General features: G+C 56.5%; 1 protein-coding gene across 3 annotated transcripts in view; it reads left to right on the forward strand.

The window, feature by feature from the left end:
• AHNAK2 (AHNAK nucleoprotein 2) overlaps window positions 1–23,746 on the forward strand; it is a 76,870-nt gene extending 53,124 nt beyond the window's left edge. For all 3 annotated transcript variants that reach the window (XM_075150936.1, XM_075150939.1, XM_075150938.1), the window contains exon 7: window positions 1–23,746. In XM_075150936.1, coding sequence (XP_075007037.1) covers window positions 1–23,103 — 23,103 coding nt within the window. In that variant the 3' untranslated portion in view covers window positions 23,104–23,746.
• Window positions 23,747–24,096: the final 350 nt, after the last annotated feature.

Genomic DNA, 24,096 nt, shown 5'->3' on the forward strand with positions numbered 1-24,096 from the left:
GAAAAAGAACTCAGTGAGAGCATTCCCGAAGAAACACTGCATGTTTCAGGAAAAGCCACTTCAGAAGAAGACAGGGAAACCTTAATTGTAAGCCAAAGAGTAGGAAGAAGCAAGAGACCTAAAAAGGATAGATTATCATGGCCAAAATTCCAGTCAATTAAAAATAAAAAGATATTGGGGCACAGAAGATCTCATAGTACATCCGATGCATATGAGCCTGCTATACAGGATATTTCCCCTACAAGCACAGACACAGAGTCTCAATTTCAACAAGAAGTCCATATCAAAGAAAAAAAAGGAAGCCAAAAGAAACTGAAGTTCCCTAGCATTGGATTCAAAATGCACAGATCCAAACCAGAAACACAAGACAAACAAAAAAAAGAAGTAAAAACTACGCTGTTATCTGAAAGAGAAAAAACACGTAAAGAAGATATCAGCCTGGAAAATCCCGAAATACTAACTGTTGAATATACCACATCTCCTGCTTATGAAATTAAAACAGGGGAGATACATGAAACTTTAACAAAAGACTTAAAAGATATGAAAAATGGCATTCCATCTCATGCAAAAAAATGCCCTGAAGTTGAAATAAGCATTAAAAAAGAAAAAGACAAGGAATCAACATCAAAATTTACTGTACCTGAAGTACTAGCTATAACAACACAGATATCAAAGCCCAGTTTAGAAACACCTGATCTGAAAGAAAGCCCAACTAAACAAACACCACAAGCCTCATCAAAATCCCGAAAAAAGAAACAGAAAGGAACAGCAGATAAAACAGAAGGAGAAAGTGGAATTAACATGGACATGATGGGTCACACAGCACAAGGATCTATACAGGTAAAAGGTCTAGAAATAGGCACTGCTAAAGCAGAATTACACACAACACCTGACACACTGGAAAAAGGAGAAAAACAAGCAGAAGATGACACACAACTACTAACAATTCAGAAAACAAAATTTGGGATTTCAATGCCCAAAAGAAAAGAGCCAGCGACTGAAAACACCAAACCAGGAAGTGATGTTCCACATTCAGGACCAGAAACAACGGCTGAGATAAGTTCAGAGGATGGCAGGAGTTTGGGTGTGAAACCTCATATGCCTGATGCAGAACCAGAAGTATCTACTTGGAAAATACAAATGCCATCATTCAAAATGGCGAAAACACCTAAAGCTGACATGAAAATACCAAGGGAAGAAAGCACAGTTGAATCAGCAGATACTGTAAAAAAGGCACAGACAGAAGAAGATGGCATGCCCACAAGTGATAAAACCTTGAACATGGACACTGGCATGATGAAAGGAGAAAAGGATATAGAGGGAAAAGAAAGCAAATTCAGACTGCCAAAATTTAAATTACCTACATTTACATGGGCATCTACAAAGGATGAGACAGGGCAAACAGAAAGTCAGATAAGCGACAAGGAAGGAAAAGTGATATCCCTAGAAGCAGGTGCAAAACCAGAAATGAGTATATCAGCAGAAGAAATAAAGATTCCAAGTGCTGAAATTGAAAATGGGATCTCCAAAGGAAAAACAAACGACAAGGATATGAGACAACTGCCAGAAATCCAGCTGCCAAGTCTGAAAACTCTAACTGTAAAAACTTCCTCAACAGAGAATCATTTGGAGGAGACAGAAGGAGAAATACTGATTACCAAACCTGATATTGAAATAAAAAAGGGGGAAATGACTATATCAACAAAGAAAAAAAAAGAAATTTCTGAAACCATGACGGCTGCGGGGGAGGGCCCCGCGCTGGGCCTCAAAGCCGACGTCCCCGGCGCCAAAACGGAAGGGGCCGGCTGGAAGGTGGAGAAGCCCTCCCTCAAAATGCCCAAAGCCGACATCAAAGCTCCCAAGGTGGACATCAGCCTCCCGTCCGTCGACGCCAGCCTTCCGAAGGCCAGCGTCGACCTGCAGGCGCCCGAGGCGGCCCTCACCCTCGAAGGGGAAGCAAAAGCCCCAGAGAAGGAGGCCGCCAAGAGCAAGGACGGCAAGTTCAAGATGCCCAAGTTCGGCATGCCTTCCTTTGGCTGGTCCAGCAGCAGAGAGGCCAAGGGCACCGTGGCCGCTGATGTGGACGTCAGCCTCAAGGAGCCCCAAGTGACGGTGCCCTCGGGAACCGCCGAAGTCGACGTGACCCTGCCGGCGGCCGAGATCCACGCGCCCGGCGTGGAGGTGACCGTCGAGACGGCCGCCGGGGGAGACGGCGAGAAAGGTCGATTCAAGATGCCCGACGTCAAGATGCCCAGCGTCAAGCTGCCCAAAGTCAAAGCTCCCCACGTGCAGGTCAGCCTGCCAAAGGCGGAGGTCTCGCTGCCCAAAGCCCAGGCCGAAGTCCAGGAGGGCGAACTCGCCCTGCAGGGCCCCGACGCCGAAGGCGGCCTGGAGGTGGCTGCCGGCAAAGTTGAGGGCGGCGGCATGAAAATACACATGCCGAAAGTCAAGGTGCCCAGCGTGGTCTTCTCCAAGCCGACCGTCAAGGCCCCCAAACTGGACGCAGACGTCAGCCTGCACAAAGTCGACGCCAGCCTCCCAGAGGCAGACCTCAAGGCCGGCGCCGGCGACATCAGCATCGCGGCCCCCGACATCAAGCTGCCCTCCGTCGAAGGCTCCCTCGAGCTCCAGGCGCCCGAGATAGACCTCAAAGTGCCCTCTGGCGAAGGCTCGCTCGATGGAGCCGAGCTGGAATCCGCGGGCCTGAAGGGGAAGTTTAAGATGCCCAAGTTCGACAAGCCCAAATTCGGAGTGTCGCTTCCCAAGGCGGAAGGGCTGGAAGGCGAGGTCAGCCTGCCCACCGCAGAGGTCGACCTCCCCTCCGCCACCGTGACGGCCGCGGGGGAGGGCCCCGCGCTGGGCCTCAAAGCCGACGTCCCCGGCGCCAAAACGGAAGGGGCCGGCTGGAAGGTGGAGAAGCCCTCCCTCAAAATGCCCAAAGCCGACATCAAAGCTCCCAAGGTGGACCTCAGCCTCCCGTCCGTCGACGTCAGCCTTCCGAAGGCCGGCGTCGACCTGCAGGCGCCCGAGGCGGCCCTCACCCTCGAAGGGGAAGCAAAAGCCCCAGAGAAGGAGGCCGCCAAGAGCAAGGACGGCAAGTTCAAGATGCCCAAGTTCGGCATGCCTTCCTTTGGCTGGTCCAGCAGCAGAGAGGCCAAGGGCACCGTGGCCGCTGATGTGGACGTCAGCCTCAAGGAGCCCCAAGTGACGGTGCCCTCGGGAACCGCCGAAGTCGACGTGACCCTGCCGGCGGCCGAGATCCACGCGCCCGGCGTGGAGGTGACCGTCGAGACGGCCGCCGGGGGAGACGGCGAGAAAGGTCGATTCAAGATGCCCGACGTCAAGATGCCCAGCGTCAAGCTGCCCAAAGTCAAAGCTCCCCACGTGCAGGTCAGCCTGCCAAAGGCGGAGGTCTCGCTGCCCAAAGCCCAGGCCGAAGTCCAGGAGGGCGAACTCGCCCTGCAGGGCCCCGACGCCGAAGGCGGCCTGGAGGTGGCTGCCGGCAAAGTTGAGGGCGGCGGCATGAAAATACACATGCCGAAAGTCAAGGTGCCCAGCGTGGTCTTCTCCAAGCCGACCGTCAAGGCCCCCAAACTGGACGCAGACGTCAGCCTGCACAAAGTCGACGCCAGCCTCCCAGAGGCAGACCTCAAGGCCGGCGCCGGCGACATCAGCATCGCGGCCCCCGACATCAAGCTGCCCTCCGTCGAAGGCTCCCTCGAGCTCCAGGCGCCCGAGATAGACCTCAAAGTGCCCTCTGGCGAAGGCTCGCTCGATGGAGCCGAGCTGGAATCCGCGGGCCTGAAGGGGAAGTTTAAGATGCCCAAGTTCGACAAGCCCAAATTCGGAGTGTCGCTTCCCAAGGCGGAAGGGCTGGAAGGCGAGGTCAGCCTGCCCACCGCAGAGGTCGACCTCCCCTCCGCCACCGTGACGGCCGCGGGGGAGGGCCCCGCGCTGGGCCTCAAAGCCGACGTCCCCGGCGCCAAAACGGAAGGGGCCGGCTGGAAGGTGGAGAAGCCCTCCCTCAAAATGCCCAAAGCCGACATCAAAGCTCCCAAGGTGGACATCAGCCTCCCGTCCGTCGACGTCAGCCTTCCGAAGGCCAGCGTCGACCTGCAGGCGCCCGAGGCGGCCCTCACCCTCGAAGGGGAAGCAAAAGCCCCAGAGAAGGAGGCCGCCAAGAGCAAGGACGGCAAGTTCAAGATGCCCAAGTTCGGCATGCCTTCCTTTGGCTGGTCCAGCAGCAGAGAGGCCAAGGGCACCGTGGCCGCTGATGTGGACGTCAGCCTCAAGGAGCCCCAAGTGACGGTGCCCTCGGGAACCGCCGAAGTCGACGTGACCCTGCCGGCGGCCGAGATCCACGCGCCCGGCGTGGAGGTGACCGTCGAGACGGCCGCCGGGGGAGACGGCGAGAAAGGTCGATTCAAGATGCCCGACGTCAAGATGCCCAGCGTCAAGCTGCCCAAAGTCAAAGCTCCCCACGTGCAGGTCAGCCTGCCAAAGGCGGAGGTCTCGCTGCCCAAAGCCCAGGCCGAAGTCCAGGAGGGCGAACTCGCCCTGCAGGGCCCCGACGCCGAAGGCGGCCTGGAGGTGGCTGCCGGCAAAGTTGAGGGCGGCGGCATGAAAATACACATGCCGAAAGTCAAGGTGCCCAGCGTGGTCTTCTCCAAGCCGACCGTCAAGGCCCCCAAACTGGACGCAGACGTCAGCCTGCACAAAGTCGACGCCAGCCTCCCAGAGGCAGACCTCAAGGCCGGCGCCGGCGACATCAGCATCGCGGCCCCCGACATCAAGCTGCCCTCCGTCGAAGGCTCCCTCGAGCTCCAGGCGCCCGAGATAGACCTCAAAGTGCCCTCTGGCGAAGGCTCGCTCGATGGAGCCGAGCTGGAATCCGCGGGCCTGAAGGGGAAGTTTAAGATGCCCAAGTTCGACAAGCCCAAATTCGGAGTGTCGCTTCCCAAGGCGGAAGGGCTGGAAGGCGAGGTCAGCCTGCCCACCGCAGAGGTCGACCTCCCCTCCGCCACCGTGACGGCCGCGGGGGAGGGCCCCGCGCTGGGCCTCAAAGCCGACGTCCCCGGCGCCAAAACGGAAGGGGCCGGCTGGAAGGTGGAGAAGCCCTCCCTCAAAATGCCCAAAGCCGACATCAAAGCTCCCAAGGTGGACATCAGCCTCCCGTCCGTCGACGTCAGCCTTCCGAAGGCCAGCGTCGACCTGCAGGCGCCCGAGGCGGCCCTCACCCTCGAAGGGGAAGCAAAAGCCCCAGAGAAGGAGGCCGCCAAGAGCAAGGACGGCAAGTTCAAGATGCCCAAGTTCGGCATGCCTTCCTTTGGCTGGTCCAGCAGCAGAGAGGCCAAGGGCACCGTGGCCGCTGATGTGGACGTCAGCCTCAAGGAGCCCCAAGTGACGGTGCCCTCGGGAACCGCCGAAGTCGACGTGACCCTGCCGGCGGCCGAGATCCACGCGCCCGGCGTGGAGGTGACCGTCGAGACGGCCGCCGGGGGAGACGGCGAGAAAGGTCGATTCAAGATGCCCGACGTCAAGATGCCCAGCGTCAAGCTGCCCAAAGTCAAAGCTCCCCACGTGCAGGTCAGCCTGCCAAAGGCGGAGGTCTCGCTGCCCAAAGCCCAGGCCGAAGTCCAGGAGGGCGAACTCGCCCTGCAGGGCCCCGACGCCGAAGGCGGCCTGGAGGTGGCTGCCGGCAAAGTTGAGGGCGGCGGCATGAAAATACACATGCCGAAAGTCAAGGTGCCCAGCGTGGTCTTCTCCAAGCCGACCGTCAAGGCCCCCAGACTGGACGCAGACGTCAGCCTGCACAAAGTCGACGCCAGCCTCCCAGAGGCAGACCTCAAGGCCGGCGCCGGCGACATCAGCATCGCGGCCCCCGACATCAAGCTGCCCTCCGTCGAAGGCTCCCTCGAGCTCCAGGCGCCCGAGATAGACCTCAAAGTGCCCTCTGGCGAAGGCTCGCTCGATGGAGCCGAGCTGGAATCCGCGGGCCTGAAGGGGAAGTTTAAGATGCCCAAGTTCGACAAGCCCAAATTCGGAGTGTCGCTTCCCAAGGCGGAAGGGCTGGAAGGCGAGGTCAGCCTGCCCACCGCAGAGGTCGACCTCCCCTCCGCCACCGTGACGGCCGCGGGGGAGGGCCCCGCGCTGGGCCTCAAAGCCGACGTCCCCGGCGCCAAAACGGAAGGGGCCGGCTGGAAGGTGGAGAAGCCCTCCCTCAAAATGCCCAAAGCCGACATCAAAGCTCCCAAGGTGGACATCAGCCTCCCGTCCGTCGACGTCAGCCTTCCGAAGGCCAGCGTCGACCTGCAGGCGCCCGAGGCGGCCCTCACCCTCGAAGGGGAAGCAAAAGCCCCAGAGAAGGAGGCCGCCAAGAGCAAGGACGGCAAGTTCAAGATGCCCAAGTTCGGCATGCCTTCCTTTGGCTGGTCCAGCAGCAGAGAGGCCAAGGGCACCGTGGCCGCTGATGTGGACGTCAGCCTCAAGGAGCCCCAAGTGACGGTGCCCTCGGGAACCGCCGAAGTCGACGTGACCCTGCCGGCGGCCGAGATCCACGCGCCCGGCGTGGAGGTGACCGTCAAGACGGCCGCCGGGGGAGACGGCGAGAAAGGTCGATTCAAGATGCCCGACGTCAAGATGCCCAGCGTCAAGCTGCCCAAAGTCAAAGCTCCCCACGTGCAGGTCAGCCTGCCAAAGGCGGAGGTCTCGCTGCCCAAAGCCCAGGCCGAAGTCCAGGAGGGCGAACTCGCCCTGCAGGGCCCCGACGCCGAAGGCGGCCTGGAGGTGGCTGCCGGCAAAGTTGAGGGCGGCGGCATGAAAATACACATGCCGAAAGTCAAGGTGCCCAGCGTGGTCTTCTCCAAGCCGACCGTCAAGGCCCCCAAACTGGACGCAGACGTCAGCCTGCACAAAGTCGACGCCAGCCTCCCAGAGGCAGACCTCAAGGCCGGCGCCGGCGACATCAGCATCGCGGCCCCCGACATCAAGCTGCCCTCCGTCGAAGGCTCCCTCGAGCTCCAGGCGCCCGAGATAGACCTCAAAGTGCCCTCTGGCGAAGGCTCGCTCGATGGAGCCGAGCTGGAATCCGCGGGCCTGAAGGGGAAGTTTAAGATGCCCAAGTTCGACAAGCCCAAATTCGGAGTGTCGCTTCCCAAGGCGGAAGGGCTGGAAGGCGAGGTCAGCCTGCCCACCGCAGAGGTCGACCTCCCCTCCGCCACCGTGACGGCCGCGGGGGAGGGCCCCGCGCTGGGCCTCAAAGCCGACGTCCCCGGCGCCAAAACGGAAGGGGCCGGCTGGAAGGTGGAGAAGCCCTCCCTCAAAATGCCCAAAGCCGACATCAAAGCTCCCAAGGTGGACATCAGCCTCCCGTCCGTCGACGTCAGCCTTCCGAAGGCCAGCGTCGACCTGCAGGCGCCCGAGGCGGCCCTCACCCTCGAAGGGGAAGCAAAAGCCCCAGAGAAGGAGGCCGCCAAGAGCAAGGACGGCAAGTTCAAGATGCCCAAGTTCGGCATGCCTTCCTTTGGCTGGTCCAGCAGCAGAGAGGCCAAGGGCACCGTGGCCGCTGATGTGGACGTCAGCCTCAAGGAGCCCCAAGTGACGGTGCCCTCGGGAACCGCCGAAGTCGACGTGACCCTGCCGGCGGCCGAGATCCACGCGCCCGGCGTGGAGGTGACCGTCGAGACGGCCGCCGGGGGAGACGGCGAGAAAGGTCGATTCAAGATGCCCGACGTCAAGATGCCCAGCGTCAAGCTGCCCAAAGTCAAAGCTCCCCACGTGCAGGTCAGCCTGCCAAAGGCGGAGGTCTCGCTGCCCAAAGCCCAGGCCGAAGTCCAGGAGGGCGAACTCGCCCTGCAGGGCCCCGACGCCGAAGGCGGCCTGGAGGTGGCTGCCGGCAAAGTTGAGGGCGGCGGCATGAAAATACACATGCCGAAAGTCAAGGTGCCCAGCGTGGTCTTCTCCAAGCCGACCGTCAAGGCCCCCAAACTGGACGCAGACGTCAGCCTGCACAAAGTCGACGCCAGCCTCCCAGAGGCAGACCTCAAGGCCGGCGCCGGCGACATCAGCATCGCGGCCCCCGACATCAAGCTGCCCTCCGTCGAAGGCTCCCTCGAGCTCCAGGCGCCCGAGATAGACCTCAAAGTGCCCTCTGGCGAAGGCTCGCTCGATGGAGCCGAGCTGGAATCTGCGGGCCTGAAGGGGAAGTTTAAGATGCCCAAGTTCGACAAGCCCAAATTCGGAGTGTCGCTTCCCAAGGCGGAAGGGCTGGAAGGCGAGGTCAGCCTGCCCACCGCAGAGGTCGACCTCCCCTCCGCCACCGTGACGGCCGCGGGGGAGGGCCCCGCGCTGGGCCTCAAAGCCGACGTCCCCGGCGCCAAAACGGAAGGGGCCGGCTGGAAGGTGGAGAAGCCCTCCCTCAAAATGCCCAAAGCCGACATCAAAGCTCCCAAGGTGGACATCAGCCTCCCGTCCGTCGACGTCAGCCTTCCGAAGGCCAGCGTCGACCTGCAGGCGCCCGAGGCGGCCCTCACCCTCGAAGGGGAAGCAAAAGCCCCAGAGAAGGAGGCCGCCAAGAGCAAGGACGGCAAGTTCAAGATGCCCAAGTTCGGCATGCCTTCCTTTGGCTGGTCCAGCAGCAGAGAGGCCAAGGGCACCGTGGCCGCTGATGTGGACGTCAGCCTCAAGGAGCCCCAAGTGACGGTGCCCTCGGGAACCGCCGAAGTCGACGTGACCCTGCCGGCGGCCGAGATCCACGCGCCCGGCGTGGAGGTGACCGTCGAGACGGCCGCCGGGGGAGACGGCGAGAAAGGTCGATTCAAGATGCCCGACGTCAAGATGCCCAGCGTCAAGCTGCCCAAAGTCAAAGCTCCCCACGTGCAGGTCAGCCTGCCAAAGGCGGAGGTCTCGCTGCCCAAAGCCCAGGCCGAAGTCCAGGAGGGCGAACTCGCCCTGCAGGGCCCCGACGCCGAAGGCGGCCTGGAGGTGGCTGCCGGCAAAGTTGAGGGCGGCGGCATGAAAATACACATGCCGAAAGTCAAGGTGCCCAGCGTGGTCTTCTCCAAGCCGACCGTCAAGGCCCCCAGACTGGACGCAGACGTCAGCCTGCACAAAGTCGACGCCAGCCTCCCAGAGGCAGACCTCAAGGCCGGCGCCGGCGACATCAGCATCGCGGCCCCCGACATCAAGCTGCCCTCCGTCGAAGGCTCCCTCGAGCTCCAGGCGCCCGAGATAGACCTCAAAGTGCCCTCTGGCGAAGGCTCGCTCGATGGAGCCGAGCTGGAATCCGCGGGCCTGAAGGGGAAGTTTAAGATGCCCAAGTTCGACAAGCCCAAATTCGGAGTGTCGCTTCCCAAGGCGGAAGGGCTGGAAGGCGAGGTCAGCCTGCCCACCGCAGAGGTCGACCTCCCCTCCGCCACCGTGACGGCCGCGGGGGAGGGCCCCGCGCTGGGCCTCAAAGCCGACGTCCCCGGCGCCAAAACGGAAGGGGCCGGCTGGAAGGTGGAGAAGCCCTCCCTCAAAATGCCCAAAGCCGACATCAAAGCTCCCAAGGTGGACATCAGCCTCCCGTCCGTCGACGTCAGCCTTCCGAAGGCCAGCGTCGACCTGCAGGCGCCCGAGGCGGCCCTCACCCTCGAAGGGGAAGCAAAAGCCCCAGAGAAGGAGGCCGCCAAGAGCAAGGACGGCAAGTTCAAGATGCCCAAGTTCGGCATGCCTTCCTTTGGCTGGTCCAGCAGCAGAGAGGCCAAGGGCACCGTGGCCGCTGATGTGGACGTCAGCCTCAAGGAGCCCCAAGTGACGGTGCCCTCGGGAACCGCCGAAGTCGACGTGACCCTGCCGGCGGCCGAGATCCACGCGCCCGGCGTGGAGGTGACCGTCGAGACGGCCGCCGGGGGAGACGGCGAGAAAGGTCGATTCAAGATGCCCGACGTCAAGATGCCCAGCGTCAAGCTGCCCAAAGTCAAAGCTCCCCACGTGCAGGTCAGCCTGCCAAAGGCGGAGGTCTCGCTGCCCAAAGCCCAGGCCGAAGTCCAGGAGGGCGAACTCGCCCTGCAGGGCCCCGACGCCGAAGGCGGCCTGGAGGTGGCTGCCGGCAAAGTTGAGGGCGGCGGCATGAAAATACACATGCCGAAAGTCAAGGTGCCCAGCGTGGTCTTCTCCAAGCCGACCGTCAAGGCCCCCAGACTGGACGCAGACGTCAGCCTGCACAAAGTCGACGCCAGCCTCCCAGAGGCAGACCTCAAGGCCGGCGCCGGCGACATCAGCATCGCGGCCCCCGACATCAAGCTGCCCTCCGTCGAAGGCTCCCTCGAGCTCCAGGCGCCCGAGATAGACCTCAAAGTGCCCTCTGGCGAAGGCTCGCTCGATGGAGCCGAGCTGGAATCCGCGGGCCTGAAGGGGAAGTTTAAGATGCCCAAGTTCGACAAGCCCAAATTCGGAGTGTCGCTTCCCAAGGCGGAAGGGCTGGAAGGCGAGGTCAGCCTGCCCACCGCAGAGGTCGACCTCCCCTCCGCCACCGTGACGGCCGCGGGGGAGGGCCCCGCGCTGGGCCTCAAAGCCGACGTCCCCGGCGCCAAAACGGAAGGGGCCGGCTGGAAGGTGGAGAAGCCCTCCCTCAAAATGCCCAAAGCCGACATCAAAGCTCCCAAGGTGGACATCAGCCTCCCGTCCGTCGACGTCAGCCTTCCGAAGGCCAGCGTCGACCTGCAGGCGCCCGAGGCGGCCCTCACCCTCGAAGGGGAAGCAAAAGCCCCAGAGAAGGAGGCCGCCAAGAGCAAGGACGGCAAGTTCAAGATGCCCAAGTTCGGCATGCCTTCCTTTGGCTGGTCCAGCAGCAGAGAGGCCAAGGGCACCGTGGCCGCTGATGTGGACGTCAGCCTCAAGGAGCCCCAAGTGACGGTGCCCTCGGGAACCGCCGAAGTCGACGTGACCCTGCCGGCGGCCGAGATCCACGCGCCCGGCGTGGAGGTGACCGTCGAGACGGCCGCCGGGGGAGACGGCGAGAAAGGTCGATTCAAGATGCCCGACGTCAAGATGCCCAGCGTCAAGCTGCCCAAAGTCAAAGCTCCCCACGTGCAGGTCAGCCTGCCAAAGGCGGAGGTCTCGCTGCCCAAAGCCCAGGCCGAAGTCCAGGAGGGCGAACTCGCCCTGCAGGGCCCCGACGCCGAAGGCGGCCTGGAGGTGGCTGCCGGCAAAGTTGAGGGCGGCGGCATGAAAATACACATGCCGAAAGTCAAGGTGCCCAGCGTGGTCTTCTCCAAGCCGACCGTCAAGGCCCCCAAACTGGACGCAGACGTCAGCCTGCACAAAGTCGACGCCAGCCTCCCAGAGGCAGACCTCAAGGCCGGCGCCGGCGACATCAGCATCGCGGCCCCCGACATCAAGCTGCCCTCCGTCGAAGGCTCCCTCGAGCTCCAGGCGCCCGAGATAGACCTCAAAGTGCCCTCTGGCGAAGGCTCGCTCGATGGAGCCGAGCTGGAATCCGCGGGCCTGAAGGGGAAGTTTAAGATGCCCAAGTTCGACAAGCCCAAATTCGGAGTGTCGCTTCCCAAGGCGGAAGGGCTGGAAGGCGAGGTCAGCCTGCCCACCGCAGAGGTCGACCTCCCCTCCGCCACCGTGACGGCCGCGGGGGAGGGCCCCGCGCTGGGCCTCAAAGCCGACGTCCCCGGCGCCAAAACGGAAGGGGCCGGCTGGAAGGTGGAGAAGCCCTCCCTCAAAATGCCCAAAGCCGACATCAAAGCTCCCAAGGTGGACATCAGCCTCCCGTCCGTCGACGTCAGCCTTCCGAAGGCCAGCGTCGACCTGCAGGCGCCCGAGGCGGCCCTCACCCTCGAAGGGGAAGCAAAAGCCCCAGAGAAGGAGGCCGCCAAGAGCAAGGACGGCAAGTTCAAGATGCCCAAGTTCGGCATGCCTTCCTTTGGCTGGTCCAGCAGCAGAGAGGCCAAGGGCACCGTGGCCGCTGATGTGGACGTCAGCCTCAAGGAGCCCCAAGTGACGGTGCCCTCGGGAACCGCCGAAGTCGACGTGACCCTGCCGGCGGCCGAGATCCACGCGCCCGGCGTGGAGGTGACCGTCGAGACGGCCGCCGGGGGAGACGGCGAGAAAGGTCGATTCAAGATGCCCGACGTCAAGATGCCCAGCGTCAAGCTGCCCAAAGTCAAAGCTCCCCACGTGCAGGTCAGCCTGCCAAAGGCGGAGGTCTCGCTGCCCAAAGCCCAGGCCGAAGTCCAGGAGGGCGAACTCGCCCTGCAGGGCCCCGACGCCGAAGGCGGCCTGGAGGTGGCTGCCGGCAAAGTTGAGGGCGGCGGCATGAAAATACACATGCCGAAAGTCAAGGTGCCCAGCGTGGTCTTCTCCAAGCCGACCGTCAAGGCCCCCAGACTGGACGCAGACGTCAGCCTGCACAAAGTCGACGCCAGCCTCCCAGAGGCAGACCTCAAGGCCGGCGCCGGCGACATCAGCATCGCGGCCCCCGACATCAAGCTGCCCTCCGTCGAAGGCTCCCTCGAGCTCCAGGCGCCCGAGATAGACCTCAAAGTGCCCTCTGGCGAAGGCTCGCTCGATGGAGCCGAGCTGGAATCCGCGGGCCTGAAGGGGAAGTTTAAGATGCCCAAGTTCGACAAGCCCAAATTCGGAGTGTCGCTTCCCAAGGCGGAAGGGCTGGAAGGCGAGGTCAGCCTGCCCACCGCAGAGGTCGACCTCCCCTCCGCCACCGTGACGGCCGCGGGGGAGGGCCCCGCGCTGGGCCTCAAAGCCGACGTCCCCGGCGCCAAAACGGAAGGGGCCGGCTGGAAGGTGGAGAAGCCCTCCCTCAAAATGCCCAAAGCCGACATCAAAGCTCCCAAGGTGGACATCAGCCTCCCGTCCGTCGACGTCAGCCTTCCGAAGGCCAGCGTCGACCTGCAGGCGCCCGAGGCGGCCCTCACCCTCGAAGGGGAAGCAAAAGCCCCAGAGAAGGAGGCCGCCAAGAGCAAGGACGGCAAGTTCAAGATGCCCAAGTTCGGCATGCCTTCCTTTGGCTGGTCCAGCAGCAGAGAGGCCAAGGGCACCGTGGCCGCTGATGTGGACGTCAGCCTCAAGGAGCCCCAAGTGACGGTGCCCTCGGGAACCGCCGAAGTCGACGTGACCCTGCCGGCGGCCGAGATCCACGCGCCCGGCGTGGAGGTGACCGTCGAGACGGCCGCCGGGGGAGACGGCGAGAAAGGTCGATTCAAGATGCCCGACGTCAAGATGCCCAGCGTCAAGCTGCCCAAAGTCAAAGCTCCCCACGTGCAGGTCAGCCTGCCAAAGGCGGAGGTCTCGCTGCCCAAAGCCCAGGCCGAAGTCCAGGAGGGCGAACTCGCCCTGCAGGGCCCCGACGCCGAAGGCGGCCTGGAGGTGGCTGCCGGCAAAGTTGAGGGCGGCGGCATGAAAATACACATGCCGAAAGTCAAGGTGCCCAGCGTGGTCTTCTCCAAGCCGACCGTCAAGGCCCCCAAACTGGACGCAGACGTCAGCCTGCACAAAGTCGACGCCAGCCTCCCAGAGGCAGACCTCAAGGCCGGCGCCGGCGACATCAGCATCGCGGCCCCCGACATCAAGCTGCCCTCCGTCGAAGGCTCCCTCGAGCTCCAGGCGCCCGAGATAGACCTCAAAGTGCCCTCTGGCGAAGGCTCGCTCGATGGAGCCGAGCTGGAATCCGCGGGCCTGAAGGGGAAGTTTAAGATGCCCAAGTTCGACAAGCCCAAATTCGGAGTGTCGCTTCCCAAGGCGGAAGGGCTGGAAGGCGAGGTCAGCCTGCCCACCGCAGAGGTCGACCTCCCCTCCGCCACCGTGACGGCCGCGGGGGAGGGCCCCGCGCTGGGCCTCAAAGCCGACGTCCCCGGCGCCAAAACGGAAGGGGCCGGCTGGAAGGTGGAGAAGCCCTCCCTCAAAATGCCCAAAGCCGACATCAAAGCTCCCAAGGTAGACATCAGCCTCCCGTCCGTCGACGTCAGCCTTCCGAAGGCCAGCGTCGACCTGCAGGCGCCCGAGGCGGCCCTCACCCTCGAAGGGGAAGCAAAAGCCCCAGAGAAGGAGGCCGCCAAGAGCAAGGACGGCAAGTTCAAGATGCCCAAGTTCGGCATGCCTTCCTTTGGCTGGTCCAGCAGCAGAGAGGCCAAGGGCACCGTGGCCGCTGATGTGGACGTCAGCCTCAAGGAGCCCCAAGTGACGGTGCCCTCGGGAACCGCCGAAGTCGACGTGACCCTGCCGGCGGCCGAGATCCACGCGCCCGGCGTGGAGGTGACCGTCGAGACGGCCGCCGGGGGAGACGGCGAGAAAGGTCGATTCAAGATGCCCGACGTCAAGATGCCCAGCGTCAAGCTGCCCAAAGTCAAAGCTCCCCACGTGCAGGTCAGCCTGCCAAAGGCGGAGGTCTCGCTGCCCAAAGCCCAGGCCGAAGTCCAGGAGGGCGAACTCGCCCTGCAGGGCCCCGACGCCGAAGGCGGCCTGGAGGTGGCTGCCGGCAAAGTTGAGGGCGGCGGCATGAAAATACACATGCCGAAAGTCAAGGTGCCCAGCGTGGTCTTCTCCAAGCCGACCGTCAAGGCCCCCAAACTGGACGCAGACGTCAGCCTGCACAAAGTCGACGCCAGCCTCCCAGAGGCAGACCTCAAGGCCGGCGCCGGCGACATCAGCATCGCGGCCCCCGACATCAAGCTGCCCTCCGTCGAAGGCTCCGAGCTCCAGGCGCCCGAGATAGACCTCAAAGTGCCCTCTGGCGAAGGCTCGCTCGATGGAGCCGAGCTGGAATCCGCGGGCCTGAAGGGGAAGTTTAAGATGCCCAAGTTCGACAAGCCCAAATTCGGAGTGTCGCTTCCCAAGGCGGAAGGGCTGGAAGGCGAGGTCAGCCTGCCCACCGCAGAGGTCGACCTCCCCTCCGCCACCGTGACGGCCGCGGGGGAGGGCCCCGCGCTGGGCCTCAAAGCCGACGTCCCCGGCGCCAAAACGGAAGGGGCCGGCTGGAAGGTGGAGAAGCCCTCCCTCAAAATGCCCAAAGCCGACATCAAAGCTCCCAAGGTGGACATCAGCCTCCCGTCCGTCGACGTCAGCCTTCCGAAGGCCAGCGTCGACCTGCAGGCGCCCGAGGCGGCCCTCACCCTCGAAGGGGAAGCAAAAGCCCCAGAGAAGGAGGCCGCCAAGAGCAAGGACGGCAAGTTCAAGATGCCCAAGTTCGGCATGCCTTCCTTTGGCTGGTCCAGCAGCAGAGAGGCCAAGGGCACCGTGGCCGCTGATGTGGACGTCAGCCTCAAGGAGCCCCAAGTGACGGTGCCCTCGGGAACCGCCGAAGTCGACGTGACCCTGCCGGCGGCCGAGATCCACGCGCCCGGCGTGGAGGTGACCGTCGAGACGGCCGCCGGGGGAGACGGCGAGAAAGGTCGATTCAAGATGCCCGACGTCAAGATGCCCAGCGTCAAGCTGCCCAAAGTCAAAGCTCCCCACGTGCAGGTCAGCCTGCCAAAGGCGGAGGTCTCGCTGCCCAAAGCCCAGGCCGAAGTCCAGGAGGGCGAACTCGCCCTGCAGGGCCCCGACGCCGAAGGCGGCCTGGAGGTGGCTGCCGGCAAAGTTGAGGGCGGCGGCATGAAAATACACATGCCGAAAGTCAAGGTGCCCAGCGTGGTCTTCTCCAAGCCGACCGTCAAGGCCCCCAAACTGGACGCAGACGTCAGCCTGCACAAAGTCGACGCCAGCCTCCCAGAGGCAGACCTCAAGGCCGGCGCCGGCGACATCAGCATCGCGGCCCCCGACATCAAGCTGCCCTCCGTCGAAGGCTCCCTCGAGCTCCAGGCGCCCGAGATAGACCTCAAAGTGCCCTCTGGCGAAGGCTCGCTCGATGGAGCCGAGCTGGAATCCGCGGGCCTGAAGGGGAAGTTTAAGATGCCCAAGTTCGACAAGCCCAAATTCGGAGTGTCGCTTCCCAAGGCGGAAGGGCTGGAAGGCGAGGTCAGCCTGCCCACCGCAGAGGTCGACCTCCCCTCCGCCACCGTGACGGCCGCGGGGGAGGGCCCCGCGCTGGGCCTCAAAGCCGACGTCCCCGGCGCCAAAACGGAAGGGGCCGGCTGGAAGGTGGAGAAGCCCTCCCTCAAAATGCCCAAAGCCGACATCAAAGCTCCCAAGGTGGACATCAGCCTCCCGTCCGTCGACGTCAGCCTTCCGAAGGCCAGCGTCGACCTGCAGGCGCCCGAGGCGGCCCTCACCCTCGAAGGGGAAGCAAAAGCCCCAGAGAAGGAGGCCGCCAAGAGCAAGGACGGCAAGTTCAAGATGCCCAAGTTCGGCATGCCTTCCTTTGGCTGGTCCAGCAGCAGAGAGGCCAAGGGCACCGTGGCCGCTGATGTGGACGTCAGCCTCAAGGAGCCCCAAGTGACGGTGCCCTCGGGAACCGCCGAAGTCGACGTGACCCTGCCGGCGGCCGAGATCCACGCGCCCGGCGTGGAGGTGACCGTCGAGACGGCCGCCGGGGGAGACGGCGAGAAAGGTCGATTCAAGATGCCCGACGTCAAGATGCCCAGCGTCAAGCTGCCCAAAGTCAAAGCTCCCCACGTGCAGGTCAGCCTGCCAAAGGCGGAGGTCTCGCTGCCCAAAGCCCAGGCCGAAGTCCAGGAGGGCGAACTCGCCCTGCAGGGCCCCGACGCCGAAGGCGGCCTGGAGGTGGCTGCCGGCAAAGTTGAGGGCGGCGGCATGAAAATACACATGCCGAAAGTCAAGGTGCCCAGCGTGGTCTTCTCCAAGCCGACCGTCAAGGCCCCCAAACTGGACGCAGACGTCAGCCTGCACAAAGTCGACGCCAGCCTCCCAGAGGCAGACCTCAAGGCCGGCGCCGGCGACATCAGCATCGCGGCCCCCGACATCAAGCTGCCCTCCGTCGAAGGCTCCCTCGAGCTCCAGGCGCCCGAGATAGACCTCAAAGTGCCCTCTGGCGAAGGCTCGCTCGATGGAGCCGAGCTGGAATCCGCGGGCCTGAAGGGGAAGTTTAAGATGCCCAAGTTCGACAAGCCCAAATTCGGAGTGTCGCTTCCCAAGGCGGAAGGGCTGGGAGGCGAGGTCAGCCTGCCCACCGCAGAGGTCGACCTCCCCTCCGCCACCGTGACGGCCGCGGGGGAGGGCCCCGCGCTGGGCCTCAAAGCCGACGTCCCCGGCGCCAAAACGGAAGGGGCCGGCTGGAAGGTGGAGAAGCCCTCCCTCAAAATGCCCAAAGCCGACATCAAAGCTCCCAAGGTGGACATCAGCCTCCCGTCCGTCGACGTCAGCCTTCCGAAGGCCAGCGTCGACCTGCAGGCGCCCGAGGCGGCCCTCACCCTCGAAGGGGAAGCAAAAGCCCCAGAGAAGGAGGCCGCCAAGAGCAAGGACGGCAAGTTCAAGATGCCCAAGTTCGGCATGCCTTCCTTTGGCTGGTCCAGCAGCAGAGAGGCCAAGGGCACCGTGGCCGCTGATGTGGACGTCAGCTTCAAGGAGCCCCAAGTGACGGTGCCCTCGGGAACTGCCGAAGTCGACGTGACCCTGCCGGCGGCCGAGATCCACGCGCCCGCTTTTGAAGTTGTCGTGGATTCCTCCTCTGGAAAAGAGGATGAGATGGGTAAAACTAAAAGTTCTGTATTTAGAATGCCTAAGGTTTCCCTCTCTAAAGGTTCTAAACCTCAGGCACATAGTAAATCAGGAGTTGAAGTTCCTGTGTCAGAAGCTCTCTGTTATTCTGTAACAGAGGAAACCCCTGCTGTTCTTTCAGGCAGCGTTGGAGCTAAACTTCTTTCTGATGATAAGCGAGATATTGGCTCTAAAAATACTAAATTCAGAATTCCTAGCTTGGGTTTCTCCAAAGTTGATATTGGTTCTTCTAAAATTGATCAGGATTCCCCATTACCAAAAGGGGATATTACTCTTACTAAATATCAAATGAATCTAGCAGAATCCGAATCAAAAATATCAGCTCTTGCTGACGAGCATCTTTCAGTAACAGATTTTGAAATTTTGAATGAAGATGGTTCTTTGGAACAAGGAAGTCTGAAACCAGGAGGAAAAACACAAGCTGCTGAAATATCTGTGGGTGACACAGAGTTTACAGTTAAAATTCCTAAATTCCGAAAACCAAAATTTGGAATTTCTTGGTCTAAAGGAAAACCATCAGAAAGTGACATTGTTTCCAATGTGGAATCTGAAATTTCCAAGGGAAGGATAATATCTGATACGACTGATACTGATATTGGAAAACCAACTCAGATCTCTGATGCCGAATTAGGTTTAAAGATGCACAAGCCTTCCCCTGAAGTTGTTCTGGATGCACCGACAGTGGATGTCAGTCTCCAATTAATGGAAGTTACCATGCCAAAATTAGAAATGGAAATCCCTAGCCCAGATTTAGGGTGCAAGGCAGAACAGGAAGTAGTTTCAGAAGAGAAGGACACTGAGGAGAAAGAAAACAAATTTAAAACATCAAAATTCAAACTGCCTTCTTTTAGTTGGTCACCAAAGAAAGAAGCTATTGCTCCTTCTGAAGTTGAGGGACGTCTGGAAGAACCCAACTTCTCTACTTTATCTGGAGACACAGAATCTGAATTAACATTTCCTATCCCTGAGAATCAACACCTTCATGTGGAATTTGATACATCAACAGAAAAAGATGGTGAAAAGGGCAGAAACAAGAAGTCCCAATTTATCATGCCAAAGATCTCATTCCCTAAAATTAAGGGTCAAAAAGTCCAGGTCTCTCTGCCCACACTGGAAACTGACGTTTGTGGTCCCAAACAAGAAAAAGAAGGTGTTTCAGTACAGAAATCTGAGAAAGGGAGTAGTGCAGAAGGGGCAAGAATGGGCATAAAAATGCCAAAAGTTACAGTCCCGACTTTGGAATTTTCCAAATCAGAAGTCAAAGCTCCCAAAATAGAGATGGATATTAGCATGCCTACAGGTGAGGTCATACTTCCTACATGTGAAGAAGATGACCTGACATTGAAATCAGCTGCTGCTAATGCCAGCCTCTCCACCTCAGATATTAAGACGATAACTAAAGGCTTCCTTGAGGTGAAGAGTCCTGACACAAATGTTGAAAGAACATCAAATGAAATTGCTGTGGGTGATGTAGAAACAAAAATTGAAGGTCCTGAAGGGAAAACAAGAATGTCTAAATTCCAAATGCCAAAGTTTGGAATTACACATTCCAAAGGGAAAGGGTCAGAAAAGGAGGTCAGCCGATCCAAGTCAGAAGTCAAGGTTCCCCAACTAAAACCAACGGTAGAAATAGCTGACATTGCTCTTGAAGCTCCAAATTTGGAGGTGGAATGTGGTACAGGAACAGAAACTTACAGCCCTAAAGTCAAAACGAGCGAAGCTGACAATAAGGCATCAGATGCTGATATTCACCTCCCATCAGCTGACATTTCTATTCCAAAACTGGACAGTGATATTCAGGATTCAGATGCAGCACTAAAAATCAAAGGAGAAATAAAGCAAGATGGAGATGGAGAAGAGAAAGAAGGGCATTTCAAAATGCCAAAATTCAAACTTCCATCCTTCAGTTGGTCACCAAAGAAGGAAGCAAGTGTTAAACCGGATTCTGGAGCAAATTTGGAAGATCATAAACTTGCTGTAATGTCAAGCAGAATAGACACAGAAGTGAGAGGAACTGCAACTGATGATCAAGGTTCTGGGCCAGCCCTTGATCTGGAAACATCTGCAGGAAAAGTTGAACAAAAAAGTCCAACTAAAAAGCCTCAATTTGTCATGCCTAAAATTTCACTCTCCAAGATCAAGGTTCCCAAATCTCAGACTCATTCACCAAAAGTTGAAGCTGATGCTACTATTCCTAAAACAGAAAAGGAGGGTGATGATTCAATACAGATACCTGATATAGAAAGAAGTCATTCCGAAAGGATGGAAGAAGGGGCACAAATAAGCATAAAACTGCCTGATGTTAAGATCCCCACTCTGGAGTTTTCCAAAAGAGAAACTGGAGCCTCCCAAACTGAAATGGGAGTCAGCTCAGCAAAGATTGATGCTGCTCTGCCTCCCTCAGAAGGGAGTTTTCAACAGGTTGTCCTAAAATCAAGTTCTACTGATGAAGATACCATTCAAAAAACAGGTTTTAAGTTCCCCAAAGGAGAGGCTTCAATTGAACTGCGGAGCCCTGAAATAGTAACAGAAAGATCATCAGTTGTGGATGAAAGAAAGATGAAGTTGGAAGGTCCTGAAGGGAAGATTAAAATGCCCAAATTCCAGAAGCCAAAGTTTGGAATCTCCCTAACAAAAGGGAAAGGCCCAGACACAGAGATCAGCTCTCCAAAAATAGAAGCTGAGCTACCTCAGCTAAAAATTACAAACGAAATTGCTGACATCGCTGTGGGAGTTCCAGCATCAAAACTTACATCTGATATGTCAGATCCTGTAGGTGTTTGTAAGATAAAAACACCCCAAGTTCTGACACCTGGCATTGAAGCTCCAAAGGTAGACATAAGTCCCCAGGCAGTGTCTAAACCGATGACAGAGGGAGCTATTGAGAGCCTTGAGGAGAAAGAAATCAAATTAAAAGAAGAACATGAAATAAACGCTGAAGAAGTTCAGACTGAAGAACATCAGGGATGGTTTAAAATGCCAAAATTCAGAATACCTGCATTTGGCAGGACATCCTTAAAGGAAAAAAAAGGCGATGCTGATATTACAAGAAGTATGGGAAAAGCTCAGGCAGACATTCCCTCTGCTGAAGTACAAACTGAAACAAGTATTCCTGAAAATATCTTCTCATTACCACACGCAGTCACTGAAATTACTGTTGGAAAAGAAGGGCTTCCAAAATTAGGAGATTCTGTGAAGAGTTCTGATGTTGGCTTGTCAAAGATGGAAGGAGATATTTCATTATCCACAGAAAGAACAGAAAGTAGAGTGAATATTCCAAAAACTGAAACTTACGCAGACATAGTTAAGCGCGGTGCTGAAGGACAACAAATGCATAGTTCAGAATTCATAGTGCCTTCAGCAGAATTGTCTAAATCGTACCCAAGTGCTTCAGAAACTGACAAAGACAACAGTTTAACAAATAGGTTTCCTATGAGTACTCTGACTCTTCAAGAGCATAAAGTCAAATCACAGGATATAGAAGTCTCAAAGGTAGAAAGTTCCACTAAGTTAGAGACTTCAGGAGTAGGATGTAAACCATCATCAGCTGAAATTACTCTGGGTGCAACACAGGAGAAAATAGATGTTAGTCTTCCAAAGGAAGAACTGGATATTCAAAATCAAGAGGCAGTAATTAAAAAAGAAAAGGTAAAGGGTGAGATGAAAATTATAGGAAAAGACAGTGAAGGAAGCCAATTAAAAAGGCCTCCGTGTGAATGGTCTACAACAAAGGGATCCGAAGATGGTGCTTATGTTATAGCTAAGCTGGAAGATCTAAAGGTAGAAGTTCCAGGAGTGAGGATGGATGTTAAAATTGCTAGAGTAGATCCTGAAATGAAATTTCAAGTGAAAAGTGTTGAAAAGGACATGTCTGCAGGGGTGGAAGTGCAAGTAGAAGATAGAGCAGAAACAAGTAAAATTAAAACATACAAGTTTAAGATTCCAAAGTTTGGAGTGTTGCATTCAGAAGTGAAGTGCTTTGAAGATGATATCTATTTGCCAAAGTCAGAAGCTGATTCAGTATCTAAAACTGAAATGGGCACAGCAGAAATGCAGTTTCAAAAATCAGAAGGATCTATTGACCTGAAAAGTCCAGCTCTAAATCATATGGAAGCGTCTTCCAGAATAACAGTGGAAACAGTGGACAAGTCACAAGGTGGCCCAGAATTAAATATAAAAATTCCCAAACTAAAAATACCAAGATTCACTTTCAAAGCTCTCCCAACTGAAGCTGATGTTTCAGTGTCAAAAGTGGTAACAGATCCAAAGGGATCTAGTACTGACATTGAAGTAGTGCAACTGCAAGCAAGCTCTGCTATCCCTGAAGAAACACCAGAGGCTCTAGAGGGTGGTATTCAAAAAGCAAAAAGCAAAATTCTAACACTGACTGAACCTGACATTAAAACAGCACAGATGACTGCTACCATAGAGTCCTCCCTTTCAAATGCAGGGCAGGACATTCATTGGTCGTATGTAGAGGGCCAAGAAGTGAGTGAGAAAGTAGAACCTGAACATGTTGCTATTGAAAAGTGTGAGATTTACACTACTGAAATACTGAAAGAATCAGAGATTCTCTCATCAGAAGTCAAAACTGCTACTTTGGGATTCTCCTTGCTCAAGGTGAAGTTGCCTGAATCACATAGCAACTCAGAAGTGCTAGTCCAGCCGTCATCTTCAACAGAAGATGTATCAGTGAGCGAACCTAAATGTGCTGATGAAAGCTTCGGAGTAGCAGCACAGAGGACTGGCAGCGCTGAGCTTAAACTATCTGACAAACCACACAGTGAGACTGAAGAATCTAGTGGAGAAGTGAATTTGCCAAAGTTAAAAACATTTGCTGTTGAAGTACAGCCTTCCAGTAAACTTGAAGAGAGTCTTCCTGATAAGTCACCAGAGGGAATAACTGCAGGTCCTCTCTCTAAAGATGAGGATGTAGCTGAAGCACTAGAAGATGAAGAAAAAGGCATAACCAATGAAAAAGAAAAGACTGATAGTAAAAGATCTCCTGGAAGATTCAAATTTTGGCTTCCAAGTATTGGCTTTTCATCTTCTGGTGATGAAATAAGCACAGATTCAAAAACAGAAGTAAAAAAGTCAGTTCCAGAAGATGTGAAAGCTGCTGACACAGCAGATAATGATTCTTCTAAGCAAACTGAAAAAACTGGTTGGTTTAGATTTCCCAAGCTTGGTTTCACATCTCCTTCCAAAAAGGCTAAGACTGTTGACAAAGAAGAGATGGGTCATAAAGACGGAAGAATCTCAGATGAAGATAGCCCATCAGATAAACCTGATGTATTTTTTGATGCACAAGAAAGCTTATCACTTAAAGAAACAGCAGAGGGTGAAAAACTTGAAATTGATGGGGCCTCATCTAATGTTCCAGTTTCTCGAACTATCGTGACATCTTCAGCAAGAACTGAACTAATCTTGTTGGAGGAGGAAAAAGATAGTCAATCTAATATTCTTGGAGATACAACCAAATGAAGATTGTCTTTTCTCAACGCTCAATGAAAATAAAATAATCTGCAGGTACAGAAAAGAATGTTTTCTTAATTTTCTAGTAACTGAAAACTAAACAAAACCCAAAGCTGATATTCATTAAAACAGCTGAACAGAATTTACCGCATTTAAATTTTCAAGTACATGGATGCGCTATATACTGTGCACTAATAAAAATACTGATTTCTTCAAATCTGCCCCAAAGGCAACAATTACTACAGAGGAGTTCATAGTTTTAGCAAAGTCTGAAAAGATACCTGAACCATGAAAGTAAACCATTGAAAGGCTCAATGATAGCAAAAAGACTTGTTAAATAGTCTTCTCAAAAACACACCAATTATATTTAAATTATGGATTATTTCCGGAATGGAGTATAAGCTAGTACTATGAGAACTGTACTTACCTGTTTAGATTTTGGACCTTTCTGACCTACTTTGGCTTTCTTATTAAAATATTTTTCTTCATTTCAGCTAAGGTAATATGTATATTCACAAACATTTTAAAATGCAAAATAAAAACAAAATACTAGTGTAGAGAGACTAACGCTTTACCTCTTCCTCTCTTCTCATTTTTTTATTATTGTGGTGGGTTATATTTAGCCTTAAAAGAAATTTAAAAAAAAAACCAACAGAATAAATTCAACACCAAAAACCATATAACTAATTCACATGTTTAAGATACCAAAATAAAACATGCTGACAAAGAATAATTATTAAATGTGGATAAATAAATTTTAATGTATATATTTACTGGATAGTTAAATGCAGAGAATGATCTGCCACACTGGTGGAATTGCTTCAAAGATTTTCTGGGAAAGGAGGTGTATATAATTATTTGCTTCTTTGTTTATATTAATGCTTCTCTCAAGTGCACAATGAAAACCAAAGTGCATATGTGACAGCCTTCACATGTATCATTAAAACACTGTCTGTATTCTTAATTCACAATAAACTCACCATATGAATAATAACTCGAGTA

Source organism: Calonectris borealis, chromosome 5 (genome assembly GCF_964195595.1).
Source record: "Calonectris borealis chromosome 5, bCalBor7.hap1.2, whole genome shotgun sequence".
Taxonomy (NCBI): domain Eukaryota; kingdom Metazoa; phylum Chordata; class Aves; order Procellariiformes; family Procellariidae; genus Calonectris; species Calonectris borealis.